The sequence below is a fragment of the Pleurodeles waltl genome, chromosome 11 (assembly GCF_031143425.1).
Source record: "Pleurodeles waltl isolate 20211129_DDA chromosome 11, aPleWal1.hap1.20221129, whole genome shotgun sequence".
NCBI classification, from domain to species: Eukaryota; Metazoa; Chordata; class Amphibia; order Caudata; family Salamandridae; genus Pleurodeles; species Pleurodeles waltl.
The window spans coordinates 991495460-991519635 of record NC_090450.1 but is presented as its reverse complement, the minus strand read 5'-3'; the positions used below and the strand labels follow the sequence as shown (position 1 = coordinate 991519635).

At 44.6% G+C, this 24176-nt stretch overlaps 1 protein-coding gene across 8 annotated transcripts in view; it reads left to right on the top strand.

The window, feature by feature from the left end:
• The window catches only part of EP400 (E1A binding protein p400), a 601391-nt gene that overhangs the window by 188394 nt on the left and 388821 nt on the right, over positions 1-24176 (top strand). For all 8 annotated transcript variants that reach the window (XM_069215336.1, XM_069215331.1, XM_069215335.1 and 5 more), the window contains exons 21-22: positions 4024-4190; positions 6224-6384. In XM_069215336.1, the coding sequence (XP_069071437.1) occupies positions 4024-4190; positions 6224-6384 (328 nt within the window). The remainder of the gene's footprint in view (positions 1-4023; positions 4191-6223; positions 6385-24176) is intronic.

Sequence of the window (24176 nt, the reverse complement as noted above, 5' to 3'; positions counted from 1 at the left end):
AACTCTGGCTTTTTATGTATAAAAACCTTTTAAAACCTGGTTTAGTACACCCCACTCAACGTGAGAGATTTTTCATTGTTTGGTGACTGGAGTTTCTAAAAAACATTTTCTACTCAGAATGTCCTCACTTTTGAGATCTGCCCTGCCTGTGGCAGGAAAAAAGCCCACTCAGATCCTCATGAACTCTGTAATGCGTGCCTTTCTGATGATCACCATCCTGAAGGCTGCAGAAATTGTCATGAAATGTCCAAGAGGATCCTGATGGATAGTCAGAAATGTAGTATTCAGGGAGGTGGGTTCACCTCTCTTGTCAGTCCCACCTCTAGGGTGTGCTGCCTAATGTGGACACAACTATTAGAAATCTGCCATCTTAGTGTTGGCAGATATAGGAACTCTGGGACAGGGTTATGCCCACTTCCCACAGGATTGTGCTTTCCCATCGCAACTCCAGCGCAGGGTCCAATTGGCCCTAGTGTCCCAGATAGTCAGCACAGGGTCCTGCCTCACCCCTGGGAAAGAGAGGGGTGCACAAGCAAACCCAACATCCACTGGATCATCATGGATGGTCGCCTCACAGCAACAAGGGCCAAATCAATAGTCCGGGCTCCTCACATGAACCCCCAGGGCTACACCAGGGCACTTCCTGTCAAGTCCTCTTCCCAGCTGTCCTCTCAAGCACTCGCCCCCTGCCCAGTGGCTGATGCCTGGGGCTGAATAGTGCAGGAACCTCCAAGTTGCCCCAGACGTTGGTCCCAGGACACAAGCGAGGCCCCAGTGAAGAGCTGAAGGCCTGTGCTTCTCCTGGGCAGTAGGCCTAGTCACAAAACACTGCTCAGTGCAGCAGTCACCATGCGGCCAGTCAGTCACACGTGTTGGCAAGAGGTCTGTTCTTTGAACCTGTACTCAAGCCAATTCATTTCTGGCAGCTATTACTTCTGTGCAGTGAAATCCAGGCACTGTGTTTACACCAGCCTTACATAGCTTTTCGTAACAAGCATTGGCATAGCCAATAGGTCTTGCCTTTGGGACCTTATAAGTGTTTAGCCATGCAGCACATTATCCTGGGTGCTGTACCACCAGGGATTTAAATTTACCCTTGGGAACATGGCAGCTTTTTTTTTTTTTTTTTTACTTCCTGAGCGTTCACCATCGGAAGGCCCATTTTGGTAGGCATTGCTGCGAGTCCCAACACAAAGGTTACAGCATGCGTGTTAATTAAGGAAATTAACTCTAACCCAGATGTAAAATTCCCCAGAAGAGAGCACTGTGTCCAAAAAAATTGGATTCCGAATGTGATTTCAACAAGAAGTAATTATATTTGGTGGCAATTCTAAAATGCAGTTTCTTGTTTGTAACTGATAATAAAAGAACTTGTCCTTGAGTTAACTTAAATTGTATAGCAGAAGATACTGTTCAAAGTCTTTCATAACTAAGATGAGTGTGTATTTTTGGCAAACTTAGATTGTCACCACAAATCCAGTTCACAAGCCAAAACACTGGTAACAACACCATACAGTACATAACAAGGGTAGGCACACGCCCGTCCCTGGTTACATTCACTTTTTAGCAGGTTCTACATGCAGGACAAGCAGGAACAGTGCAAAATGTACAGCTTTCAACGTCTGGTCAGAGGACACAGTAGTGAGCGCTGTTAATAAAGGAAGTCACAAATACCAATTACGTGTCCTATCTACTCCATCGAATCATGAGGACTGTGGTACGTACTGGGATTGTGATGTGCATGCGCAGCATGTCATGTTCCAGCAAGGATTATGGGTAATGTGGTCCACGTATAGGATGCACCACAGTTATGTGAGGAACGTCTGAAATCACAGTCAAAGCAAGCTACTGCGGCGTTTACACAATTAGGGATTACAGGGCAAGAAAACAGTCACTGATACTACCATGATGGGTACTAAACAACATTAGTGTGTTGCAGCAAGGATCCATGGGAAATGTAGTACGCGTGCCACAAGATAAGTGCAAAGCGCTTTGTTGGAGAATAAAAACTAGCCACAAAAAAAAGCTGTAAATACAAAACAAAATAAGCGTGAAGCGGGTTGGTGTCGGGGAACAAAAATGAGCAGCAGTATATTCTATACAAGATAAGCGTGAAGCGGGTTGTTGTCAGGGAACGAAAACGAGCAGCAGAAAGCCACTAAAAAAAGTTGTAAATACTAAACAAGCTAAGCGAGAAGCGCACTGTTGTCAGGGAACAAAAGCGAGCAGCGGCAAGCCACACAAAAAAAAAAAAAAAAAGAGTGGAACAGTAAGAGTAAGAGCCGCGGCTGAGTGCGTTCGTAAAGCCAATAAACACAAGAATCCTAAACCACATGCCGAGGCATAGGAAAAAAGTAGTCCATCGAAACCAACGTATATGGCCTCTCGGTTAATGATACATGTAACAGGGTCAATCTCCAGAGAGTGACCAAAACCGCAAAAGGAGAGACTATTCACCAAAGAAAACAAACAAATTTCGAAAGTCACATGAAGGAACCAATCAAAAGCGATGGGTGTTTTGAAAGTCCACAGAGTGAATACAGCAGGACTCGAAGGCAGCGCACGCGTGCTGCCTAGGCTCGACCTAAAAACAGAGTGGTAATGAGAACCCACCCTACCGTTGTTCTGAAGGTTGTGCTAGATTTTCATAGGACTCAGACAATTTCCTTGTTAACCTTCTACTTGAATTCGTCCAGTCTACCCTCTAGATGTCGAAAGGGTCCCAAAATTCTACATAGATAAAACAAGAGATTGTTATTGTTTGAATTCACTCAACAGCTGCTGCCCACGTTGGTCATACCGCTTTCAGAAATCATTTTGGTGATATTGACAGCAGTTTCTTTTTTTTTTTTTTTTTTCTTTCCCTCTCTCTTCTTGCCTGTGGAATATATTGGGATGGGCATGTTGTTCTTTTCACTGCTTATTACTATTGATGTGGATCCACTGGAAGTTTAGGAAATGTTCTGCGCTGTCATGAGGTTAAAACTTTGGTTCTTCTGTTTGCCCAAGATCTTATTATCTCTGTAAAAATGAACTGACCTAACTATCATCTTTCCAGTATGATGGGACACTGGCTCAAGGATGAGACCCTTAAAGGTGCAGTGGGTTTTTTTTTGTGTCTGCTTGTGCAGCTTACCTGATTTTACTGCCCTGTATTCTCCTTATTTTTCCTCTTTCAAAAACATTTGTGAGGATTATTTCTAGTTATTTTATATTAGTTTCCAATAGTTGAAGAGAGTTTTAAAATGAAAAAATAATGACATTTTTATCATTTTTAGCCTTCTTTAAATGCAAAGTGAGTTATTTTTTGTGTATATGCAGTTTTTGTCTGTGTATGTATATGGATGTATAAATATGTGTGGGTGTGTGTATATATATGTGTGTGTGTATATGTGTTTATATGTGATGCAGAGGGTAATATGCTGGTTGTTACTGTTGAGTGTAGCGAGGAATGGGTTGTGATGCCCCTCCTCTCTTTCAGCATCTCTAATAAACAGCATATTTTATTTGTAGCATCAGCATATATGGTGTATACAACAACAATTTTCGTTATTGTGTCAAGTTCATTCTACTGTGGTAATAAACTGCAATTTGACCTTTACTTCTGAGTAATACACACATGAATGTGTGTTGATTAGTACAATTGCAGTAAATTACAAGTTTTAATGAGACACTTTTATTTTCACTGCTGCCATAAATAAGTTTATGCCATGACAGTGTAAATCAATGTCGCCCATTCCTCATCTTTAAGATCTTTGATGTCATACCAGTGGATATATGGCCTTATGTGTTTCATTGTGTTGCGTAAACATTCTTCAGTAAACACAGCATTCCTGAAAGTCTGATGTGGTTGATGTCCATAGTTGAAGCAGAGCTTGGTTTTTTCAGACAGTTTAAAAATTAGCTGAAAAGCTCTTCTGACTGTGTATGTTTTGTTACATTTAAATATGGTAATCGTAGATATTCCACCCAATGGTATAATTTTGTATTCACATCTTTTTTTCTCCCCTCTTCCATGATCAGTGTGTGGACCTATCCCTCTTTGATCTGATTGGGATAGAGAATAAAATGAGCCGCCATGAAGCCGAAGCCCTGCCAAAGCTGAAGGTGACTCGGAAGCTTATTGAGGAGCTTCACAGTGCCCCTGACCCGGCACCCAGGCCTGTTCCAGTCAAGATCAAACCAAAGAGGTAATTCTATCTGCACTGTTTTTATTCTTTTCATACAAGGCAATGAATACGTATCATTATTATTTACACAACCACATTTTGAAAGCATGAGACTGGCTGATTAGTCAACAAAGTGCTGTATACAAACATAGCCCATAAAGCAGTACAGAAACTAAAAGAAATTAACAGACAATTACACTTGAAAAGCTGGGCCTTTGGGGTTTTCCATTACTTTCAGCAGAGTTTTTGACTAGAACTGAGGAATGTTCCAAATATTTTGGCTCTGTTGGCTAGCAATTGGTTTATTATTGTGATTTCTCTTGTGAGGGTAATCATTTCATCTGGTTGCGCAGGAGCCCTCTTCAGTTGAGAGACTGCCACAGGTTGTCAACGGTAGTAGTACTATCCACTGGTGATACTCTGGTTGGTGAGGCCGCTGGTGGTGATAGACTATAAGACGATAAAGAATCCTTATCCCTTGAGGAAATTGATGAACAAGATGGTGAAGTGCAATTTGTGTACCTCTTCGGAGTACAGGGTGTTCTTAAACTCTTTTCTGGGGGAATGTAGATCCTGAGGGGGGAGGCATGACATTCCCAAAGGTTGTCTGCGACAGTGGCACTTTTCTATTACAAATCTTTGAGGCCCCAGAAGTTATAGGTTGATCACACCATTAGGCTATGGCCTAAGTCTGTTTTTCCAGTCCCAGTTTGCAGCATCTTCCCGGCCAGACCGTTTCCCTTTGAAGTGAAAGCGACACACGACTGCCGTATCACACCTCTGCACCCAGATGCCCGAGAACCTCCCAAAGTGACCTGGTTCTTGTGGCCTTGTACCCTGCCCCATATTAGCCTTAAGTCCTAGAGAACAGTCCCGTAAGTCGATGTGAAGTGTCGAAGTTCAGTATGTTTTTCCCACATAAAATAACATTACCGCACCCAAAAAAGATGTAAAAATTCTTATCTTGAAAGTACTCACCGGATTCCTGTGATCTTGGTATCAAAGTTGAAATACAATTGTGTGTTATTTTTATACATTGCTGTCTGATTTGTTTATTGAGTGCCTCACTTACTGTCAGAGTGTGTGCCTTAAATGCTTAACACTACCCTCTGATACGCCTAACTGCTAGACCACACTACCCAAAAAGAGTATTTGGGATGTAATTTGTGCCTCTGTGATACCTCTGGGGATTGACTGGACTCTTTGCACAGTGTATCCTATTTTGGTCCACGGTATAAAGAGCCAGCTTCCTACATGTGGTCACTGTACAAGATGTCATTTCTCTGATGCAGTAAGGCAACTTCATGAGCGCTGTCAATCTGAAGAATATATCCTTTCACATGTGTACTCTGGACACCGATGCTTCCTGCGGTTGGTGGTAATTGGTCCGCATTTTCGGTCAAGATACTGCCTTTCGTGGTCACTATGGCCCCAAGGGTGTTTACAAAACGCCTTGCCTTTGTAGCCGCTCATCACGGAAGAAGTGTCATCGCAAGCACCCTTACTTGAACGACTGGCTTATGAGGAGCGCAAACAGGCATTGGTCTTTCCCACACTCAGCCCACCATAAACCTACCCAGTCAAGGCTTTATGATGAATACAGTCAAGTCTCACCTTCAATAATAGTATTCCGAGATATAATTTTCTATGAAATCATATAAAAACGGGATATAGAGGCTGCTGGTTTCGTAGTAGAGCGGAGTGCCATTGTTTGCCTTAGATGATTGTTGTGGAAATCAAGGTTAAGATGTATCCTGCAGTGTTTCATACATGTTCTACTGTTACATAGTTTAACGTTGACTGGATGTTTATTTTTCAAAAGAATAATGCATATTTGGAAAATTGGCCTTTGGCCTGCAGTATTATTTTGCATTTATTAGTGTCACAGTAATATGGCTTGCACTTTGTAAAAATGTCACATGAACCTGCAGCTATATAGGAATATTTTAATGCTTATGATTTTGATGAAGACTCCTATTAGTCAGAACTTTTCTTTTCCTTTTTGTTGATTTTTTGCACTACTGTGATGAATTCATTTCTTCCCTGCTCTGCAGCTTGTTTCTGCCAGTGCCCTATGGACAGAAGCCAGAGGGTAAGACTGTAGCATTGCCAAGTGCTCCAGTAACCCGAGCAGTGACCACCACCACAGCCACAGTGACACCGCAGACGCAGGTGCGTGGGAGGCCACCTGTGGCTACAGCATCAGCTAACCAGGGTGAGGAAAGTTTTCCAAACGCCATTGATATGCTCTTCGTAGCCTAACTAAAAACATAATTTACATACTGTTAACCTTCTTCAAAATAAGGGCGCAGAAGGCTCCATAATTCTGTTTTTTGTGCAAACCGCCAATACCTTGTTGTGTCAGATCGCATTTGCAAAACATGTGCATGAAGTTAAAATATTTGAGATATTTATTCCTCAAAGATGCATCTGCAAGCATAGTGTGCAGCAAGGGAACATTATTAGTTTTCAGAATTAGTTAATGTTTTATTTGTGGTTGCCTCTTTTTAAAATTGCTTTTCTTCCATAGCTTTGAGCTATTCCTTAGAAGAAAAAGGAAACATGAACAGATAAAAGGGAATTAAAAAGTAAAAGTACATTATGTTAAGTTCACTTACAAAAAACGGCATCAACACTGTATGCAGGCTTATAAAAATCTGAAAGTTCATATGAGTAATGGTGGGTCTGATGAGATGATACATGTCCAACCTTCATAAGAATAATAATGTATATATGTATATGTGTGTATATATATATATATATATATGTTTATAAAATCATTTTAGTAAAATCCCAATGGGTTGGCTAATGCCAGACCTAAAGAAAATGTGTTTAAAAGGGCCTGAGAGTCACTGGCACAGGCTGTACCAGGGCCCATAATGACATCCAAGTCAGCTCATCTGTTTTCTGCTTGGTGAGCCAGAGTCACCTGAGCACCAGGCGTTTCCCTTTCCATCTTTTCACAATTTTTTTTTCAATGTAGATTTTGAAGTATTTTTGCTTTGGAACACGTACCTCTTTGAAACTGTTTTGTTGAGGTGTGGTGCATCTTTTTTTTTCAGCAGAATTTTCCTAAGCCAACGTAGCAGGCTGTTTGAATATTTGTCACTGGGCTCTTTGAATATTTGTCTTGTGGCGGGGAAATGTTTTGAATTTATGAGCATGTGTTAGCCTTTAATCACCTTACTGACAGTCATGCTCTTGAGGATTGGAATATGTACCTAGAGATGCCTTATAAGCTCAAAAAAAGTACTGTAAATGCCTCTGGGTTTACCTTGGCTTACTTAAGAAGCTTATCCTGTCACCTTTATAGAGATTTCCTGTTTAATTGAATTCATGTGAATCTTTTCTTATCCCTTCACTCTCACACCCGCCCCCCTTTTTTTTTCCTTTTTGGGTACTGGGAGTCTGTTCCCATTTGGTTTTGGTGACATGTCCTTGCCACCAGTGACAACAGACGTGCACCCCGGAGGCCCTTGTGCGTGGTCACCATCTTCAGATTGTTTTTCTACTGTTACAGTGTTGGGTTTGGAAGCATCCAAAAGGAAGTTGAAGACAGAGGAACCCTAAAGATTCAGCAAAAGAGGCGTTCCTCAGACAAAGTCTTGATGCCAAAAAGCGATCAGGATTGAGGGAGGGCAAAGGAAGTGAGGCAAGATGCCTCAAACACAAAGAAAAAACTTTTGACCTCACTCAGCACTGAAGAAAGGATGCTTGAAGTTGAAACGCAAAAAGGCACTGAGAGGACAAATTGGCAGCTATCCTTCAGAAGGAGAAATTTCGAGACACCCCTCAAAGTGTTTAAAATTCCTTCAAAGCCACTTCGGGAAAGGACTTGAGGAGGAGGAAGAAAATATTGGTGAATTTGAGCCACCTCCCATGTCTGTGCCCCAGAACAAAAACAAGAAGAAATATTCTTTGAGGAAGAGGACATTTAGGAAAAAAGGGATGTTCTAGGATGTGGAAAGTAGTGTTCACAAGACCTCAAGGCTGATTCACGGGAAGAGGACATTGATTCATACCGGTTGAGGCCATCCCCACCATGTCACATCATTATGTACAATTTGGTGGAGAAGAGAGCCATGAACAAACAGAGGTACAACTAGAGTGACAAAAGGCCAGTTTGCTGTTGGAAACCCTTTTGCCTACTCAGAGCAGAGCCAGTATCTCGTTTTGCTGCAAAGCTTCATCTTAAACCAGGCAAACGAAGCTTTCATAGAGCTGGGAACAGCTAAAACTGTAACTGCAAGGATGGATAATAAAAGGATCACTTGTACATCAAAGGCAGCAAGACTGTGGACTTCATCACTGTAGCCACTGCCAAAAAACGGCCAACACCCACACATTGGCAAAGCCACCTCCTGAAAAGGAGAGCGGACAGGTTGAGATGGTGGGCAGAAAGATCGAAAGAGGGACTGCAACGCAATGGAGAATTGCAAATTCAAATGTCCTCTTGAACTGCAATGCACACCAACCATGGGAAGAAATCCAAGAACTAATGAAACACCTCCCTGAACAGTACCAAAAAAGGACAACAGTGGTGATAGAGTAATGAAACATTATTCCCAATATTTGCTTGAAATCCGCGTTGGGTGCCGCAGATATTCAAGTAACCAAATGACCATTGGGCCAACCCTCAGAAAACACACCTGGATGTTGGTGCCAGGATTTAAACACAAGGTGCAAGCAAACATCATTAATGCCCCATTCACTGAAGAGCATCTATCAGGGACTTTAGTAGACAGGACACTCCAGAAAATCAAAAAATACAATAACACAGGAAAGACCATGAGGGCACTGCAGTTCCGTGGACACCCGCAAAAAGAGATAAGCTCTCCGGAAGGGAAAGTTTCCAAACTTCAAACCTGCAGTCGTATCTGCAAGCCGGAGCCCGGCACAGCCCGACACAGGAGGCAGCGCTGCAGCAATGGCAGTTTCCCACAACACTACTTCAGCCTCCCAGATGGGCAGGCTCTTTGAGCAAATTACTTTCTACGAGATCGCCACCCCATCCCCACACACCTAACACCAGTATAAGGGCAGAATTGGGGGGGATTTTTCCAGGAGTGGACAGACATCACGTCCGACAAATACATTCTCAGCATCCTGCAGCATTGTTACTGCTTAGAACTCTTAAAAATGCCTCCAAGTGTACAACCAAAGAAAAAAATCACATACGAGAGAAAAACTGTTGTGACTGCAAGAGGAAATAGAGGCACTCTGTCAAAAAACGAGCAATAGAAAAGGTAAAGTCTACAAAGATCAACCATGGAATTTACTCAGTGTATTTCCTAATGCCAAAGCTGGACAAGTCTCTCCGTCCTATTCTGAACCTTTGCTTTTTAAACTGGTTCATAAAATCCCAACAGTTCAAAATGACAACACTCCAGGAGGTCATTCTGTGGCTGTGGAAGAATGATTACATGGCATCAATAAACCCCAAAGACCCCTACCTGCACATAGCCATGATCCACAAGCACAAGAGATATCCCACACCACCTGTTACTTGGCAATGATGATGATCTACTTAAGGGGATCTACAAGCAGACTTTTTCTTTTTTTTTAACCACACCAGTCATCAAAAGATTACTAGAGGGAGCAAAGAGAATAGCCCCACCCATATCTGCACAGATATCTATGCGGCACCTAAACCTAGTCCAACGCAACTAAAGAAGGAATCTGTTGGACCACTTCATAAAATAGAACCAAAGTTTTTAACTTTAAAAACCTAATTCTAAATTCACATCACTAAGCGGAGTTCAACAAACTTTTTCCTTCAAATACACAAGGGTAGGGTGGTCGTGTGAACCAACCCACACTTGCTAGCAAAGGCCATATTGCAGTTTCATTTGAGCTACTGTGTTTTTTCCAAGAACCTAAACCGAGACCGGAAGAGCCCTCCATACTAAGGAAAGAACATATGAAATCAGGAAAGGACGTAAATGCTTTTTCCTTTTCAATAGTAAAGAAGGATCAACAGTAACAAATGCCACCCTTGCACAACGGTTAGTCCAGCAATCCAAATGTGACGCAAAGGCTGGTGGGTAACTGGAAGCAAAGCCTAAAGCCCATTCCATAAATAAAAAAAAGGAGCCACCCATGCCTTTTTAGCAAACGTATCTACCAATGGCATATGAATAGCAGTCACTTGGTCATCCACGCATACATTCACAAAACATTGTGTGGCTATTCCTAGGTCAACAAGGAAGCAAAAGTGAGTGAAAAGGTGCTAAAGTATTTGTACGTACAGGTTCATCCCAACGGAACCTCCAGAAAAAAAGGAAGGATTTCACTACAACATCAGTGCACAGCATGTGGATCCAGAAAAGATATGTGCTGCAAAATGAAATGTTTATTTAACAATAGGAGTAGGTTTGCAGCTTAAAAAAAATTCTGGATTCACATGTGACCCTTCCACTTCCCCAAAAAATGAGGTGCAGCATAAATAAAAGAGAGTTGTGAAGAGTTAGGTTTTCTAAACAGGAATCCAAGAAGGACATCAAGTTTCCAAAGGGGGAGAAAAAGAAAGTTGCCAAAGGGGGGGAAGTAAAAGATCGCAAGATGGCAGATACAGGGCTCATATCTTCATATAACCAGAAAAATCTTCCAGCTACAAAACAATTCCAACATGTAACTATTTTGTTTCTAGTCTAATAAAGATCCTACCCCCCTCCCCTCCCCCCATTTCACGGCTAATGTGGTGTTGACATGCTAGCAGCTTTCACCATCAAGTTCTATTTGATGTCGCAAGAGGGTGAATTTGCTGTTGGTAATACCCTACTTTTTTGACGTTGAGGCCTCAGTCACCTTGGAGGGCACAAACCTGAAAGAATTTTTTTGAATTTTAAAATTCTGATGTCATTGTGATTTTTTTAAATAATTTTCTTTCTTGTGCAGCACCAAACACAACAGTAGCTGCTTCACAGCGCTTGCTAGGTGATGGGTATTATTGAGAGTCGTGGTTGAGAGGAAATGAGATAAAGGAGCACAGGGCAAAAATAAATACAGTTTTGCTGATGTAGAATACTGGCCATGCAGCAGGATGGCACTTGGTGATTAAGGGCTGAAGACATTATACTCTGAAACCTCCAGGCATTTAACAGAGAACTTCGAAGTCGGTTCTAAAAAAAAAAGGACCAGTTATCAATTTTATTTTAAATCGGAGGGATGGTAAGCCCTTCTTCACCATCAGTGGTTCTGTTTAAATAATTCTGTAATAATGTTGTATTTATTCACTCTTTTATTAATTCTGTGTGTTATCTAATATTGGTGCATTGATTGCCCAGATAAGCGAAATAGAATTTTGAATACCTTAGAAGAAATCCTGGTTGTTTTGTGACCTGGTTGACTTTGCCTACTTGAGGCACGAAGGACAGCATGATGTCAAAGAGGAGTCCTTAATTTCTGTCTTTAGTAACTCTTATCTCAGAAGGTCCCTTGGAGGTGGGCAAGATGAATATGAATGTTTGTCAACAGTCTGAACGATTTCAGTCCTTGCATTTTAAAATCTGGACAGTTTGGTTTCCCTTATTTATTTGATGCATGGTGAGCTATCCATGTTAGACTTAAAGCTTTCGTTCCTCTAGGAGTGAGAAATATTTCTGCTAATGTGAGATGTATGGATTAAAACATGAGGGGAATGAGTCTTCAAGGCTCCCTCAATCCTTCATGTTTGTACATGTATGCAGCTCTGTTGCGACATTGTCAGTGCTCTCAATGGAATGATTTCATCCATGTGGTTGCTATGCATGAGACCCCCCACACTTTGCTTCTGCATTATCATCCAGGCGTGAAGGGTATCGTGTACATCAAGCAGTGCAGCTTTCAGTGATGTGATTAGCTGATCGTTGAGTCTAGTAAATAATTAGAAGAAAACCATCTGGCCTTTGAGGGTAATGATAACGGCTGTCTTTCAAGATGGTGGAGTTGTCCCCTATTCCAGGGAGGCATGATGATAAAGAGGCTTTCAGTTGCAGACAGAAATCGAGGGCTCCTTCGCATGGGGCATTGAATTGGTTTTGCACTTGTACATAACTTTCTCTTGGCTGGTAGCTGCTGCCTGACGTTTGTGTATACGTCTGCAGTGAGGCTTATATTCTGTGATCTTTCTTATTGATATTGTTTAGCAAATAAGTTCTATTGATTGTCGTAAAGAGCTTGCAAAGTTTCAGAAGGATGAGCGGATTGCTTTTAATATTTAGAAGAGCTGGCTGCTTAGTTGCACCTCTCTCTTCATTTTTGTGTGGGGCAAATCTTCCGGATTGATCATTGTTTAGTATCTTCTTTCCTTGGTATGACAGCTGGTCCTCACTGCGGTATTTCCACCTCTCTGGAGGTATTTCCTCTAGAGCTCTGCCGTAACTTTTTTTGCCCTCTTGGTGTAGAGTGACTTGTTTTCAACATGGCTTCTCTCGTAGGGGATTTCCATGTATAGTCATAAGCACTGAATAGTTCCGCGCGCCTGCGGGGACCCCGGAGCACTGTTGTGTAGTATATTCTTAAGTGCAATCATCAGCTCCTTGACAAAAAGGTCTGTGAAAAACACTTAAGAATAACAATGTGCAGCCTATGTGAACAGCTACACAGGCCAAATTGTTAGAAGAAAAAAACAGTTGTAGTGTAAATTTCACGTTTAAACCTCTATTTATTCTATAAATACATAAATAAATACATTCTCATATTTTATTTACACCTCTCATGAGAATAAAACAATGTAGGGCAGTGTAGCCCATAGGCTGCCATTATACAGAATGAAAATAGAGCTGTGCCTTTAAGAAAGTAAAGTCTTCCTGTTTCCCATCATGCACAGCAAAAGGCAGTTGCCTCAGTTCTTTTTTCCGGCTCCTTTCTGACAGGACCCTGAAGCATTGAGCTCTACCTCACAAAATCCTTTTGTGACAGAAATTCATTTAAAATCTTTTGAATTTCATTTTCACTCGACGTTTTTAACATTGAGTGATAATTTTCTGCTTTTTTCTGTTAGATTCTGACAGAATTTTGAGGTTTTTCTACTTCAGAAATGCCTTCACTGTTTGACAAATGTCCTTCTTGTGGCAGAAAAAAGGCCAAAACAGATCCACATCGGGTCTGCATAATTTGCCTTCCATCCAGCCACAAACCGGAGTCGTGTGACATCTGCAAAACCTTCTCCAGAAGGACCCTTCGTGACAGGGAGAAGATCCGACTCCAGGCGAAAGAGGACAGGAGGAAAAGTGGTCATTCTACCACAGAGCGAGGAGAAGGTCAGTCTTCTACCAGGGCTCACACTGGTTCCTCTATAACTCCGACCAGACCGGCTCAAAAACGGCACAGGTCTCCGACGACGTCGAGGGCGTCGACGTCGAGGCAAGGAACGGCGCCAACATGCTCGCCGTCGAGGAGTGGTTCGCCGGCGAGAAAGAGACATCGCTCGCCGTCGACGACGATTTCGCCGTCGAGACGGCGTGGACTTTCGCCGTCGAGATCTGGGTCACCGTCGACACGGCGAGGACGTTCCACGTCGAGGAGATCTGAATCCGGTTCGCCGTCGAAACGGCGAGATCGATCAACGTCGAGGGGTGCTCGACGTCGTAGACGTTCACCGTCATCACGGCGACGTCGAGGGTCGTCGTCGAGAGATTCTCAACGGCGAGAAGAATCGACGGCGAAGGACACTCGCCGTCACCGTACTTCGACGTCGAGGAGTGTGTCGACGTCGAGACAATCAAAAAGACCTAGGAGGGTTTATACAACCTCAGAATCCTCGGCTTCAATCATCCTCCTTCCAGCGTCTCCACAACTCTCTCCTCGACAATCACCATTGCCACAGACGCCGGTAACACCTACGGCGCCTCTTCCGGCTCCGCCTGTAGAGTCTGTTTTGAGGACTCCAACGCGGTCTGTAAGACGTTCGGGACATTCCTCTAGACGCTCTTCTTCCTCTCGACACCGTCATGACCCACAGAGATCTCAGCATTCACATCACAGGCGTTCTTCTTCGTCTACACGGGACTACTCTCCAACCCTATCGGACTCACCGTCCCCGAGAGTGTCCCCCATAGATGATGTGAATACGTTCCAGGAGGTCTTAGTACGAGGGGCAACCAAGCTGAACATCCCGCTGGCGGTACCTGCCCCATCGACGTCAGTGATCTTCGAGACCTTGCATCACAGGACATCTTCCAGACCTTTGCTTCCACTGGTTCCAGGTCTCCTTGAACCAGCAATGGATATTTTCCTTGCACCGGCCGCAACAAAGTCTGCTCCTTCCAGACTTATTAAAAAATATCGTCCACCAGAACAAGATCCTCTATTCTTGAGGTCGGACCCAGTTCCTGATTCGGTGGTCATAGTAGCGGCAAAGAAACTGCATTCAACCTCACCATCTTCTTCTTCACCTCCAGATAAAGAGAGCAGAAAGATAGATGCTGCAGGACGAAAAGTATGCTCTACTGCAGCCGTCACGATGAAGGCAGCCAGCGCTACTGCGTTATTAGGGCGGTACGATCGTGCCCTCTGGGACTCTTTAATACAGTTTGCGGAACATCTTCCTAAGGATAAAAGGGAAGATTTCCTGGAGGTCGTGGGTGAGGGATCCATGGTGTCTAACCAAATTATAAGTGCTGCAGCTGACTCTTCGGTGCTATCCGCACACAATTATGCACACGGGATAGCGCTCAGAAGGCATGCATGGTTGAGACTTACATCACTCAAACCTGAAGCGCAGCAGAGAATACAAAACCTGCCTTTCTCGGGCTCCACCTTGTTCGGTTCTCATGCCGATGACGAGATGGCTAGAATGAAAGCTGAACTAGATACCTTGAAAGCGGTAGGGATGGAAAGACCGAAAGAACAAAGAAAGGTTTTCCGGCCATATCAACGACGACTTTTCACCCACCGGTATCAGTCGCCACACTGGATGTCTTCGCGCCCCCAGCAACAGCAACAACAGCAGTATCAAAGGGGTTTCTCTACTCAGCGAAGGTCGACAAGGGGTCGTTCAACACCTCAAACTCAGGCAACTCGACAGGCTCCCACGTCTAAGCCCTGAATCTTTGCTTCCCCCTCCTCCGTTATCCACTCCGGTAGGGGGAAGTATCTCAAATCATCTGGACGAGTGGCTACGCATCACAACAGACGCCTGGGTATTGAATATTGTGAGACATGGTTACGCTCTCAGATTCACCAGTCCTCCACCATCTGTTCCACCCAAAACAGCCAACCGCCATCTCGAAGCTCTACAGTTAGAGGTCAATATCCTATTGCAAAAAAGAGCCATAGAACCCGTTCCCATCAGCCAGCAAGGGAAGGGGATTTATTCGAGATATTTCCTTGTACCGAAAAAAGACAAACAAGAGTTTCGTCCCATCTTAGATCTGAGGACAGCAAACAAATGGATTCGCAAAGAAAAATTCAGGATGTTAGCCTTACACCAAATTTATCCACATCTACGTCAGGGCGACTGGCTATGTGCGATAGATCTTTGCGACGCTTACTTTCACATCCCAGTAACCAAGAAACATCGAAAATTCCTAAGGTTCACTGTCGGAAAACGCCATTACCAATTTGCAGTTCTACCTTTCGGCCTAAAATCAGCGCCAAGAACTTTTTCCAAATGCATGGCGGTAGTAGCCGCCCACTTGAGGAAACAGCGAATATTCGTCTACCCCTATCTAGACGATTGGCTCATAAAGGCCTCCAGTTGTCTCGAGACACAGCAACATTTCGAATGGACTCTACAACTGCTGCAAAAACTTGGTCTTCAAGTCAATCTCCTGAAATCTACAGCAACACCTGTTCAGAGGTTGCATTACTTAGGGGCCATTGTAGATACCAGGCTAGGAAAGGTGTTTCCTTCGGAGGAACGACGGTTATCGATTCTCCAGAAGTGCAAACAACTGCAGGAAAGACCTCAAGCCACTGCAAGAATAATAGCTTCTCTACTGGGCTCGATGGCGTCTTGTATCCATCTGGTTCCCAATGCTCGCCTCCATATGAGACCATTGCAGGAAAACCTGGAGGATCAGTGGTGTCAACTGAGGGACGATTGGGAGAACAAAGTCCTTCTTTCTCCTCACACCCTACAATCCCTCAAGTGGTGGTGTTTACCCAGCAATCTCTTGGTGGGGATTCCGTTCCAACAACGGCCCCCATCTCAAACCATCGTAACAGATGCTTCACTGATCGGATGGGGGGCGCACATGGAACATCTTCGAGTCCAAGGCGAGTGGTCACAGAGAGAGAGTCTCTATCACATCAACCTGCTGGAACTTCGCGCAGTCCACCTTGCGCTCAAAGCCTTCCTTCCCTCTCTGAGAACGGAAACTCTCCTTCTCCAGACAGACAACGTGGCCACTATGTACTACGTGAACAAACAAGGAGGCACCAGGTCCAGAATTTTATCCAGAGAGGCTCAGACAATCTGGCATTGGCTTCTAGCCAGGAACCTGTCACTAGTGGCAACTCACCTGCCCGGCATCCAGAATGTTCAAGCGGATGCCCTCAGTCGGGTAATGGACGAGAACCACGAATGGGTACTACACGACGACGTCGTTCATTCCATTTTCGCACTCTGGGGTACCCCCTCTACAGACCTATTCGCAACCCCAGAAAACAAAAAATGCCAAAACTTCGCCTCCAGATATTACCATCCAGGGACACTGGGGAATGCCCTGTGGATAAGCTGGTCAGGAGCATTTCTTTACGCCTTTCCACCGCTTCCCCTGATTCCGGCGGTCCTCCAGAAGCTGTCCAATGTTCAGACCAAAATGATCCTAATTGCTCCGGAGTGGCCACGCCAGTGGTGGTTCCCAGACCTTCTTCACCGGTCACTCAAACCACACATCAGGCTACCATATCGTCCGGACCTTCTCACGAAGTTCAGAGGGCAGATATCTCATCCCAACCCCTCATCGTTGAGTTTGGCAGCATGGCTCCTGAGCTAGTGCAATATGGACACTTGAACCTACCTCAGGATTGTATGGAAATTCTGAAGGAAGCAAAGCGCCCTTCCACACGATCAGCCTATGCAAGCAAGTGGAAGAGATTCTGCATTTGGTGTTTACACAACAACATTGACCCGGTTTCCTGTGGAGAACAATCTATCCTGCCATACTTGTTAAGTTTGGCAAAATCGGGCTTACAACTGTCGTCAATAAAAGTTCACTTGGCGGCTGTCACAGCATACAGAAAGAGTCCTTCACAAACTTCCTTTTTTCGGATTCCGATTATTAAGGATTTCCTAGAAGGTTTAAAGAAGGTTTTTCCCCCCATTAGAAAGCCTTCTCCTCCATGGGAACTGAACGTTGTCTTATCACGTCTGATGCTGCCGCCATTCGAGCCAATACATAAGGCATCGCTGCAACATCTCACATGGAAAGCTGCTTTTCTGGTGGCAATCACTTCAGCGCGTAGGGTCAGCGAAATCCAGGCCCTTTGCGCTCAGGAACCCTACACGGTTTTTCATTCTGCAAAAGTGGTAATGAGAACTCATCCAAAATTTTTACCTAAGGTAGTCTCCGACTTCCATGTGAACCAAACAATTTCATTACCGACTTTCTTTCAGAATCCAGCTACTCCTGCTGAGAGAACTCTGCACTCTCTGGATGTAAAGAGAGTATTGAAATTTTACTTGGACAGGACAAAAAGCTTACGAAAATCACAACAGCTTTTTATTAACTATGGCCCAATCAGAACAGGTTTGGGTACATCTAAACAATCTTTATCCAGGTGGATTGTTTCATGTATAATGTTATGTTATCAGTTAGCAAACAAATCCCTTGGTGGTAGGCCAAAAGCCCACTCTACCAGAGGGAAAGCAGCTACTGTAGCCTTGATGAGAAATGTCCCTTTGGCAGAAATATGCAAGGCTGCCACTTGGAGGTCGGTCCATACCTTTACTAAGCATTACTGCCTTGATACAGACGCTAGGGCAGATGCTCAGGTTGGGCAGGCTTTGCTCAAGAATTTGTTTGCATGATTCATGTTTTTCTCAGTATTCTTATGTCGACTCCACCGCGGTTATGGGGATGGGCTTGCTACTCTATTCAGTGCTTATGACTATACATGGAAATCCCCTACGAGAGAAGAAATGGTTTCTTACCTGTAACTCCAGTTCTCTCGTAGGGGTATTTCCATGATAGTCATAAGCAACCCTCCCTCCTCCCCGGTGGAGTTGACATAGAACATGAATATTATGGAGGTTGGTACTCCAACAAATGTTTTGTTTTTTCTTCATGTCAGGTTAATAGCCTCCAAAAAAGAACTGAGGCAACTGCCTTTTGCTGTGCATGATGGGAAACAGGAAGACTTTACTTTCTTAAAGGCACAGCTCTATTTTCATTCTGTATAATGGCAGCCTATGGGCTACACTGCCCTACATTGTTTTATTCTCATGAGAGGTGTAAATAAAATATGAGAATGTATTTATTTATGTATTTATAGAATAAATAGAGGTTTAAACGTGAAATTTACACTACAACTGTTTTTTTCTTCTAACAATTTGGCCTGTGTAGCTGTTCACATAGGCTGCACATTGTTATTCTTAAGTGTTTTTCACAGACCTTTTTGTCAAGGAGCTGATGATTGCACTTAAGAATATACTACACAACAGTGCTCCGGGGTCCCCGCAGGCGCGCGGAACTATTCAGTGCTTATGACTATCATGGAAATACCCCTACGAGAGAACTGGAGTTACAGGTAAGAAACCATTTCTTCTCCATTGCAGTTTGCAGACACACATGGCGTGGCTATAGCTTATCAGAGCCCTTGTTACTTGAAACTGAGGCTTCCCCTGAATCGTATCTAATAGAGACTTCTAGCAGCAGATTCCTCACCTTTGGAATATTCTCCTGGTGTCAGACTGGATCCTGGAATACCTCTGCTCAGTGTTTGACTCCGCACTGCCTCCGTTCCGCTCTGTAAATGAAGTACAGAACCTATAAAGCTAGATAGGTGCCTTTCCTGTGCGCTGATGTCAGTTCCTTTCTTTCTGACCACCCCTTGGCAGTTGTCAACCACCTCCGTACTACACTGAGTCTCCTGTCATCTTCAGGGTTAGCTATCAATTTGCCAAAGTCACACCTGACTCCCCAGGTGCTGCCTTTCATTGGAGCCGTTCTGGATATAGTTTGTGCTTTTTCCTGCTAAAGAAAGTCCAGGTCTTTCAGGTTATGATCCCAAACTCTCAGCCTTCCTCCTGGATGGCAGTGAGGTCGACTCTGAAGCTGCTGAGACTGATTTCCTCCTGCACCCTGCTGGTCGGTCATGCCAGGTGGCATATGCAGGCTCCGTAGTGGAATCTAGAGTCTCAGTTGGTCAACCTCAGGGTGACCTCGCACAGCACGTCCAGATTTGCAGTGATCGTTGCTGGACTGCGAATGGGTCAGCAGCAGACCTCTCTCCCTACCCCTCCCACAGCTGACTGTGGTGACTGATGTGTCACTTCTGGGCTTGGGCGGCTACCTGGGAGAGATGGAGATCAGAGGCCTCTGCTCTACAGTGGAGTCCTGGCTCTGTATCAACCTTCCATCCACTTCCTTTTATCCAGCAAGGGCAGGGCTGGGACATTAGCTTACAGACAACACCACAGCTGTGCCAAGAGGCTCTGGATCTCTGGAAAGACTGGAACGCTAAGGGATCTTCCTGGTGGTGAAGCACCTGACAAGCTCTTTGATTTCTAGGGCAAATTAACTCAGCTGTGGATGCCTGGGGGGGGATCCATCAGTGGCAGTTGCATGCAGAAGTGGAGCAAGGTGTCTCTGTGAATCGGGAGAACCTTAGCTCGCTCTCTTCGCCATCAGTGGAAATGTGCAATGTGAGCACTTCTGCATGTTGGAGTTGCCAAGACGTCTCTTGCTGTGAGACGTGTTGCACCTTGAGTAGAACTCTGTACTCCTGTATGGCTCTTTGTCGATACCTCTCGGGCTGAGAGTTCTCAAGATCAGGACAGACTGGGCCCAAGTCATACTAGTGGCTTTGGCCTGGGCACTGAGAGTACAATATCCAGAACTCCTTGGGTTGACCATCTGTCCTCCGATCGGGCTGCCCCTCCAGGAGGATTTGCTGTTGCAGCAACAAGTCCAGGTTCGAGCACATGGGCCGTTCCAATTGCTGCAGTCATGCATGAAGGTTGAGCAGCAACAGTTTAACACTTTCAACCTTACTCTGGAGGTGGTTTGTCATCTTGGCAGCCAGGCATCCCTCAACAAAAAAAATTACACTCCTCTTGTTGGGACAATTTGTGGCTTGATGGGGCACTTGCCAGATAGACCCATTACAGACAAAGTTAACTGATCTTTTATTTGTGTTTGCCATCGTCCTACAAGGCTTTCTTCTGTGCACTATTAAAAGATATCTTTCAGCTCTTTCTTCTTTTTTGCGATTGCTGGATCAGCCGTCGTTGTTTAAGTTTCCAAGTTGGTATGCGTTTTTTTTTTTTTTTAAAGAGTTACAGCATCTGCTTCCTCCCTTCCCCTTTGTGATGCCACAGTGGAACCTTAATTTGGTCCTCACATTCCCAATGTGCACTTTCTTCGAGTCACTTCATAGCTACCCCATGCGGACTGTGACCCTCAAGACAATTTTACCCATCGCCATTACATCTGCGTGGTGGGCGAGTGAGCTTCAAGCTCTCAGTGTCAATCCGCCACACATAACCTTCTCAGACAAACTGGTTATGTGGATATGAGCATCCTTCTTACCAAAAGATGTGACGCTGTTCTACAACAGTCAGTGCATCACACTACCAGCATTCTGTGCTCCGTCTCACACCTCTAAGCAGGTAGAGAGACTCCATCCCGTGGACCCCGAGAGAGCACTGAGGTTTCACATAGATCATACCAAAGGACACCGGTTGGATGATCAGCTCTTGTGGGGTCCGCTAGAGCAGGAAAAGTATTGTGCTCTGATGTACCGTGCTCTGCATTAAGATCTACTGCATATTGGCTAAAAAACAGCTTTCGGAAGTACTGTGTGCTCAGTCTACCAGAGTCAGAACTGCTACTATTGCATTAGCGAATGGTGTCCTATCCTAGACCTATACAAGGCAGCTAAGTGGGTGTTCTGCCATATCTTCACAAAACAAGTTGCCTGCTAGGTTTCACAGGATTTTGGGGGTTTGAGTGCATTCACAGGCCACCTCTAATTAGATACCGCTTTGGTACCTTTTCAAAAGGTGAGGCATCTGCGGCTAGAAACCTCAATCAGAAGAAAAAGTTACTCACCTTCAGTAATGCTGTTTCTGGTAAAGACCCTGTCCAGCCTCAGATTTCTCACCGACACGCCCATCGTTCCTGTTCTGTGATTAGACTCTGTCCCTTAATAAGATCCCAGTTCTAGGAATCTACACACTGGTTACACCAGTCTGCATTTGAGTCTCTGCATCTAGGGGCGCAGACACTCTCAAAAGCAACTGACATCAGCGTGCCGGAGTGCCCCTTACAGGCTTTCCACAACATTTCCGGAGCGAAGCGTCGTTCGTGCAGAGCCGCTCGGCGCTACCTACCAGTGTGCAGAAGTACTGCTGAAAAGTTTGCAGATCAAGTCTGATGTTTGGGGTACATTCAAAAGGTAAACAATCTGCAGCTAGATAGTTTCTGACAGAAAGAGCGCTCCAGAGGGTAAGTAACTAGTTTGTTAAAATTGCCTATAAGAGTCCTGCAAATACTCCATCTCCTTATTGAAAGGCTGAAGACCATGCCGGGTTATTACGACAGGCACATTTTAAGAGCAAGGTTTTATGCTGCTCTTCAGTGAAACCTCTATTGTCTTTATAATTGGCCTGCAAACGCCGCACTTTCTTCCAGGGATGCTGCATGGAATGTGCATGAGGCTCTTTTGGCTTTCCTCTGAAGGGCCTTATGCTGCAGTTTCCACTGGGCCTACTTAATGACTAGATCCAAAGGATGAGGGCAGTGCAGGTACATAGAGAGCATTCTGCTTGGAAACTTAGAAGGAATTTGTCAAATTGCTATTCGAATTTCTTGGTACTACTGATTGGTTACTGTGTCTCCCGAAACACCCTTTGACTTTCTTTGAGCACTGGCTTTGTTTAGTGATGATTTTTCTTTTTTGGCTCCTGGAATTTTTGGTATGTATTTTTAGGGGGCTTTTTAAAATAAAATAAATCATAAACTATTTTAGAGGTTACAGATCTAAGTAATTTCCACTACCACAGGTCAGGTTGCTAGATCAAAGTGGCTCCAATGTCACTGCCTTAATCCGGTCAGTCAAACTCTCATTTTTAGTATGGAATCAAAACACCTCATTCTGACCAGAGGCAGCTTGAACATCTTCTTTGGATAGCATTGATCATAATGCTCAGAGGTATAATCTTCTCTAGTGTCAGAGCTATACAAATATTTGTGGTTGGTCCTGTGGCTCAGGTGATGCTAGATCCTTTTGCCCTGCATTGTGCATCTTAGTTTAAAGTGATTTTTTTTTCCTTCCCTATATAAAAAAAAGTTTTTGTCCTAGAACTTGAGAGCCGACTGGACATTCACTTAACTGCTTTCCATAGTGTTTCTCTGTAGGAAAGTGCCCCCTTTTGACATGGTCTCCACCATGTTTTGCCTGGTAATTGTTGGAATTTTGACTGAAAGTGCACTGGGTTCCTGCTGTCCAGGACCCCAGTGCCAGATCGCTTTCCCTAAAACTATACACTTGTTCCCCAATTGCAATACCTTTGGCACCCCTGTAAATCCCCAGTATATGGTACCCCTGGTACCTAGGGCATGGGTACCAAAGAGGGTCCCCAAAGGCTGCAGCATGTATTGTGCCACGCTCAGGGACCCCTCACCTAACACATGCAGACTGCCATTGCAGTCTGCATGTCTAGGTGTAGTCAAAAGTGAAAACACAACATGGCACACAGCCTGTGTGCCATGTCCCCAACACTGCATGCCTTATATGTAAGCCACCCCTACTTCAGCCTTTACAGTCCTAAGGCAGGGTACATGATATTACATGTGAGGACATATATGTACAAGCAGATGTGCCCCTGCTATGTCTTTGTTGATACTTCGACGTAGTGAGTGAACAGAGAAGCCATTTTGAATACATATGCTGGACACCGGTCACTACAAGTTCCCCAGCTACGTGATAGCTTCACTGGAAATAGGGATGTTTTGTATCTAACATCTCATATTAATAAACCCCCACTGATGCCAGTGATGTATTTATTAATACATGCACCCAGAGGGCACCTTAGAGGTGGCCCCTGAAAACTTACCAACTCCTGGTGGACTGACTGACTAGATTTAGCCAGCCTGCCAACACCAGAAATGCTTCTGACCCCCAAGGGTGAGAGCCTTTGCTCTTGGGCGGTCAGGAAAAATGCTTGCTCTGGGAGCGGTGTTTACACATCCCACCCAACAGGATGACCCGCAAATCTGCATTCCCCGGCAGGGGCTTCAAAGAAGCCCACCTCCCTGCTGATCTGACTTTGCTCAAAGGGGAGATGCAGACGACCCCCCCCAAATCCCAGGGCCCATTTGGTACCGGGACAAGTTGAAACATTAGTAGGCAGAAAGGCGTGCCCATCTCTCAGGTCAGTCCCACCCCTAAGGTGTGCTGTTTGATGTGAACACAACCTTTGAAATTCTGCCATCTTGATGATGGCAGAACTAGGAACTCTGGAACAGGTTTATGCCCACTTCCCACTGGAAGTGGTCATATAGGGAGTTTTGTGACCCCAGGGGTAAGTAGCACATTGCCTACTACCATAATCTCCCCTAAAAGCTCTTTATTCAGTAATTAGGGGAGCCCCTGGCACCAGGAAATCAGATTCCTTCAGACCTACGAAGGAGGACATCATGAGCCGCAAAAGCAAGGACTGAGGAAGAAGCACCTGACTTGGACCCAGCTCTGCCAGCCTGTCCCGTTGAATTGTGCCAAAGTCATCTTGTCCTGCAGCTCTTGATCCTCCAAGAGGGGTGGAGGACTGCCTGCTTGCAACAAAGACCCAGGAACTCCTGTGGAGCAGCAGAGCTGCATCCCTGCATCTTGCAGGCACCCCAAGAGAACTGTGAG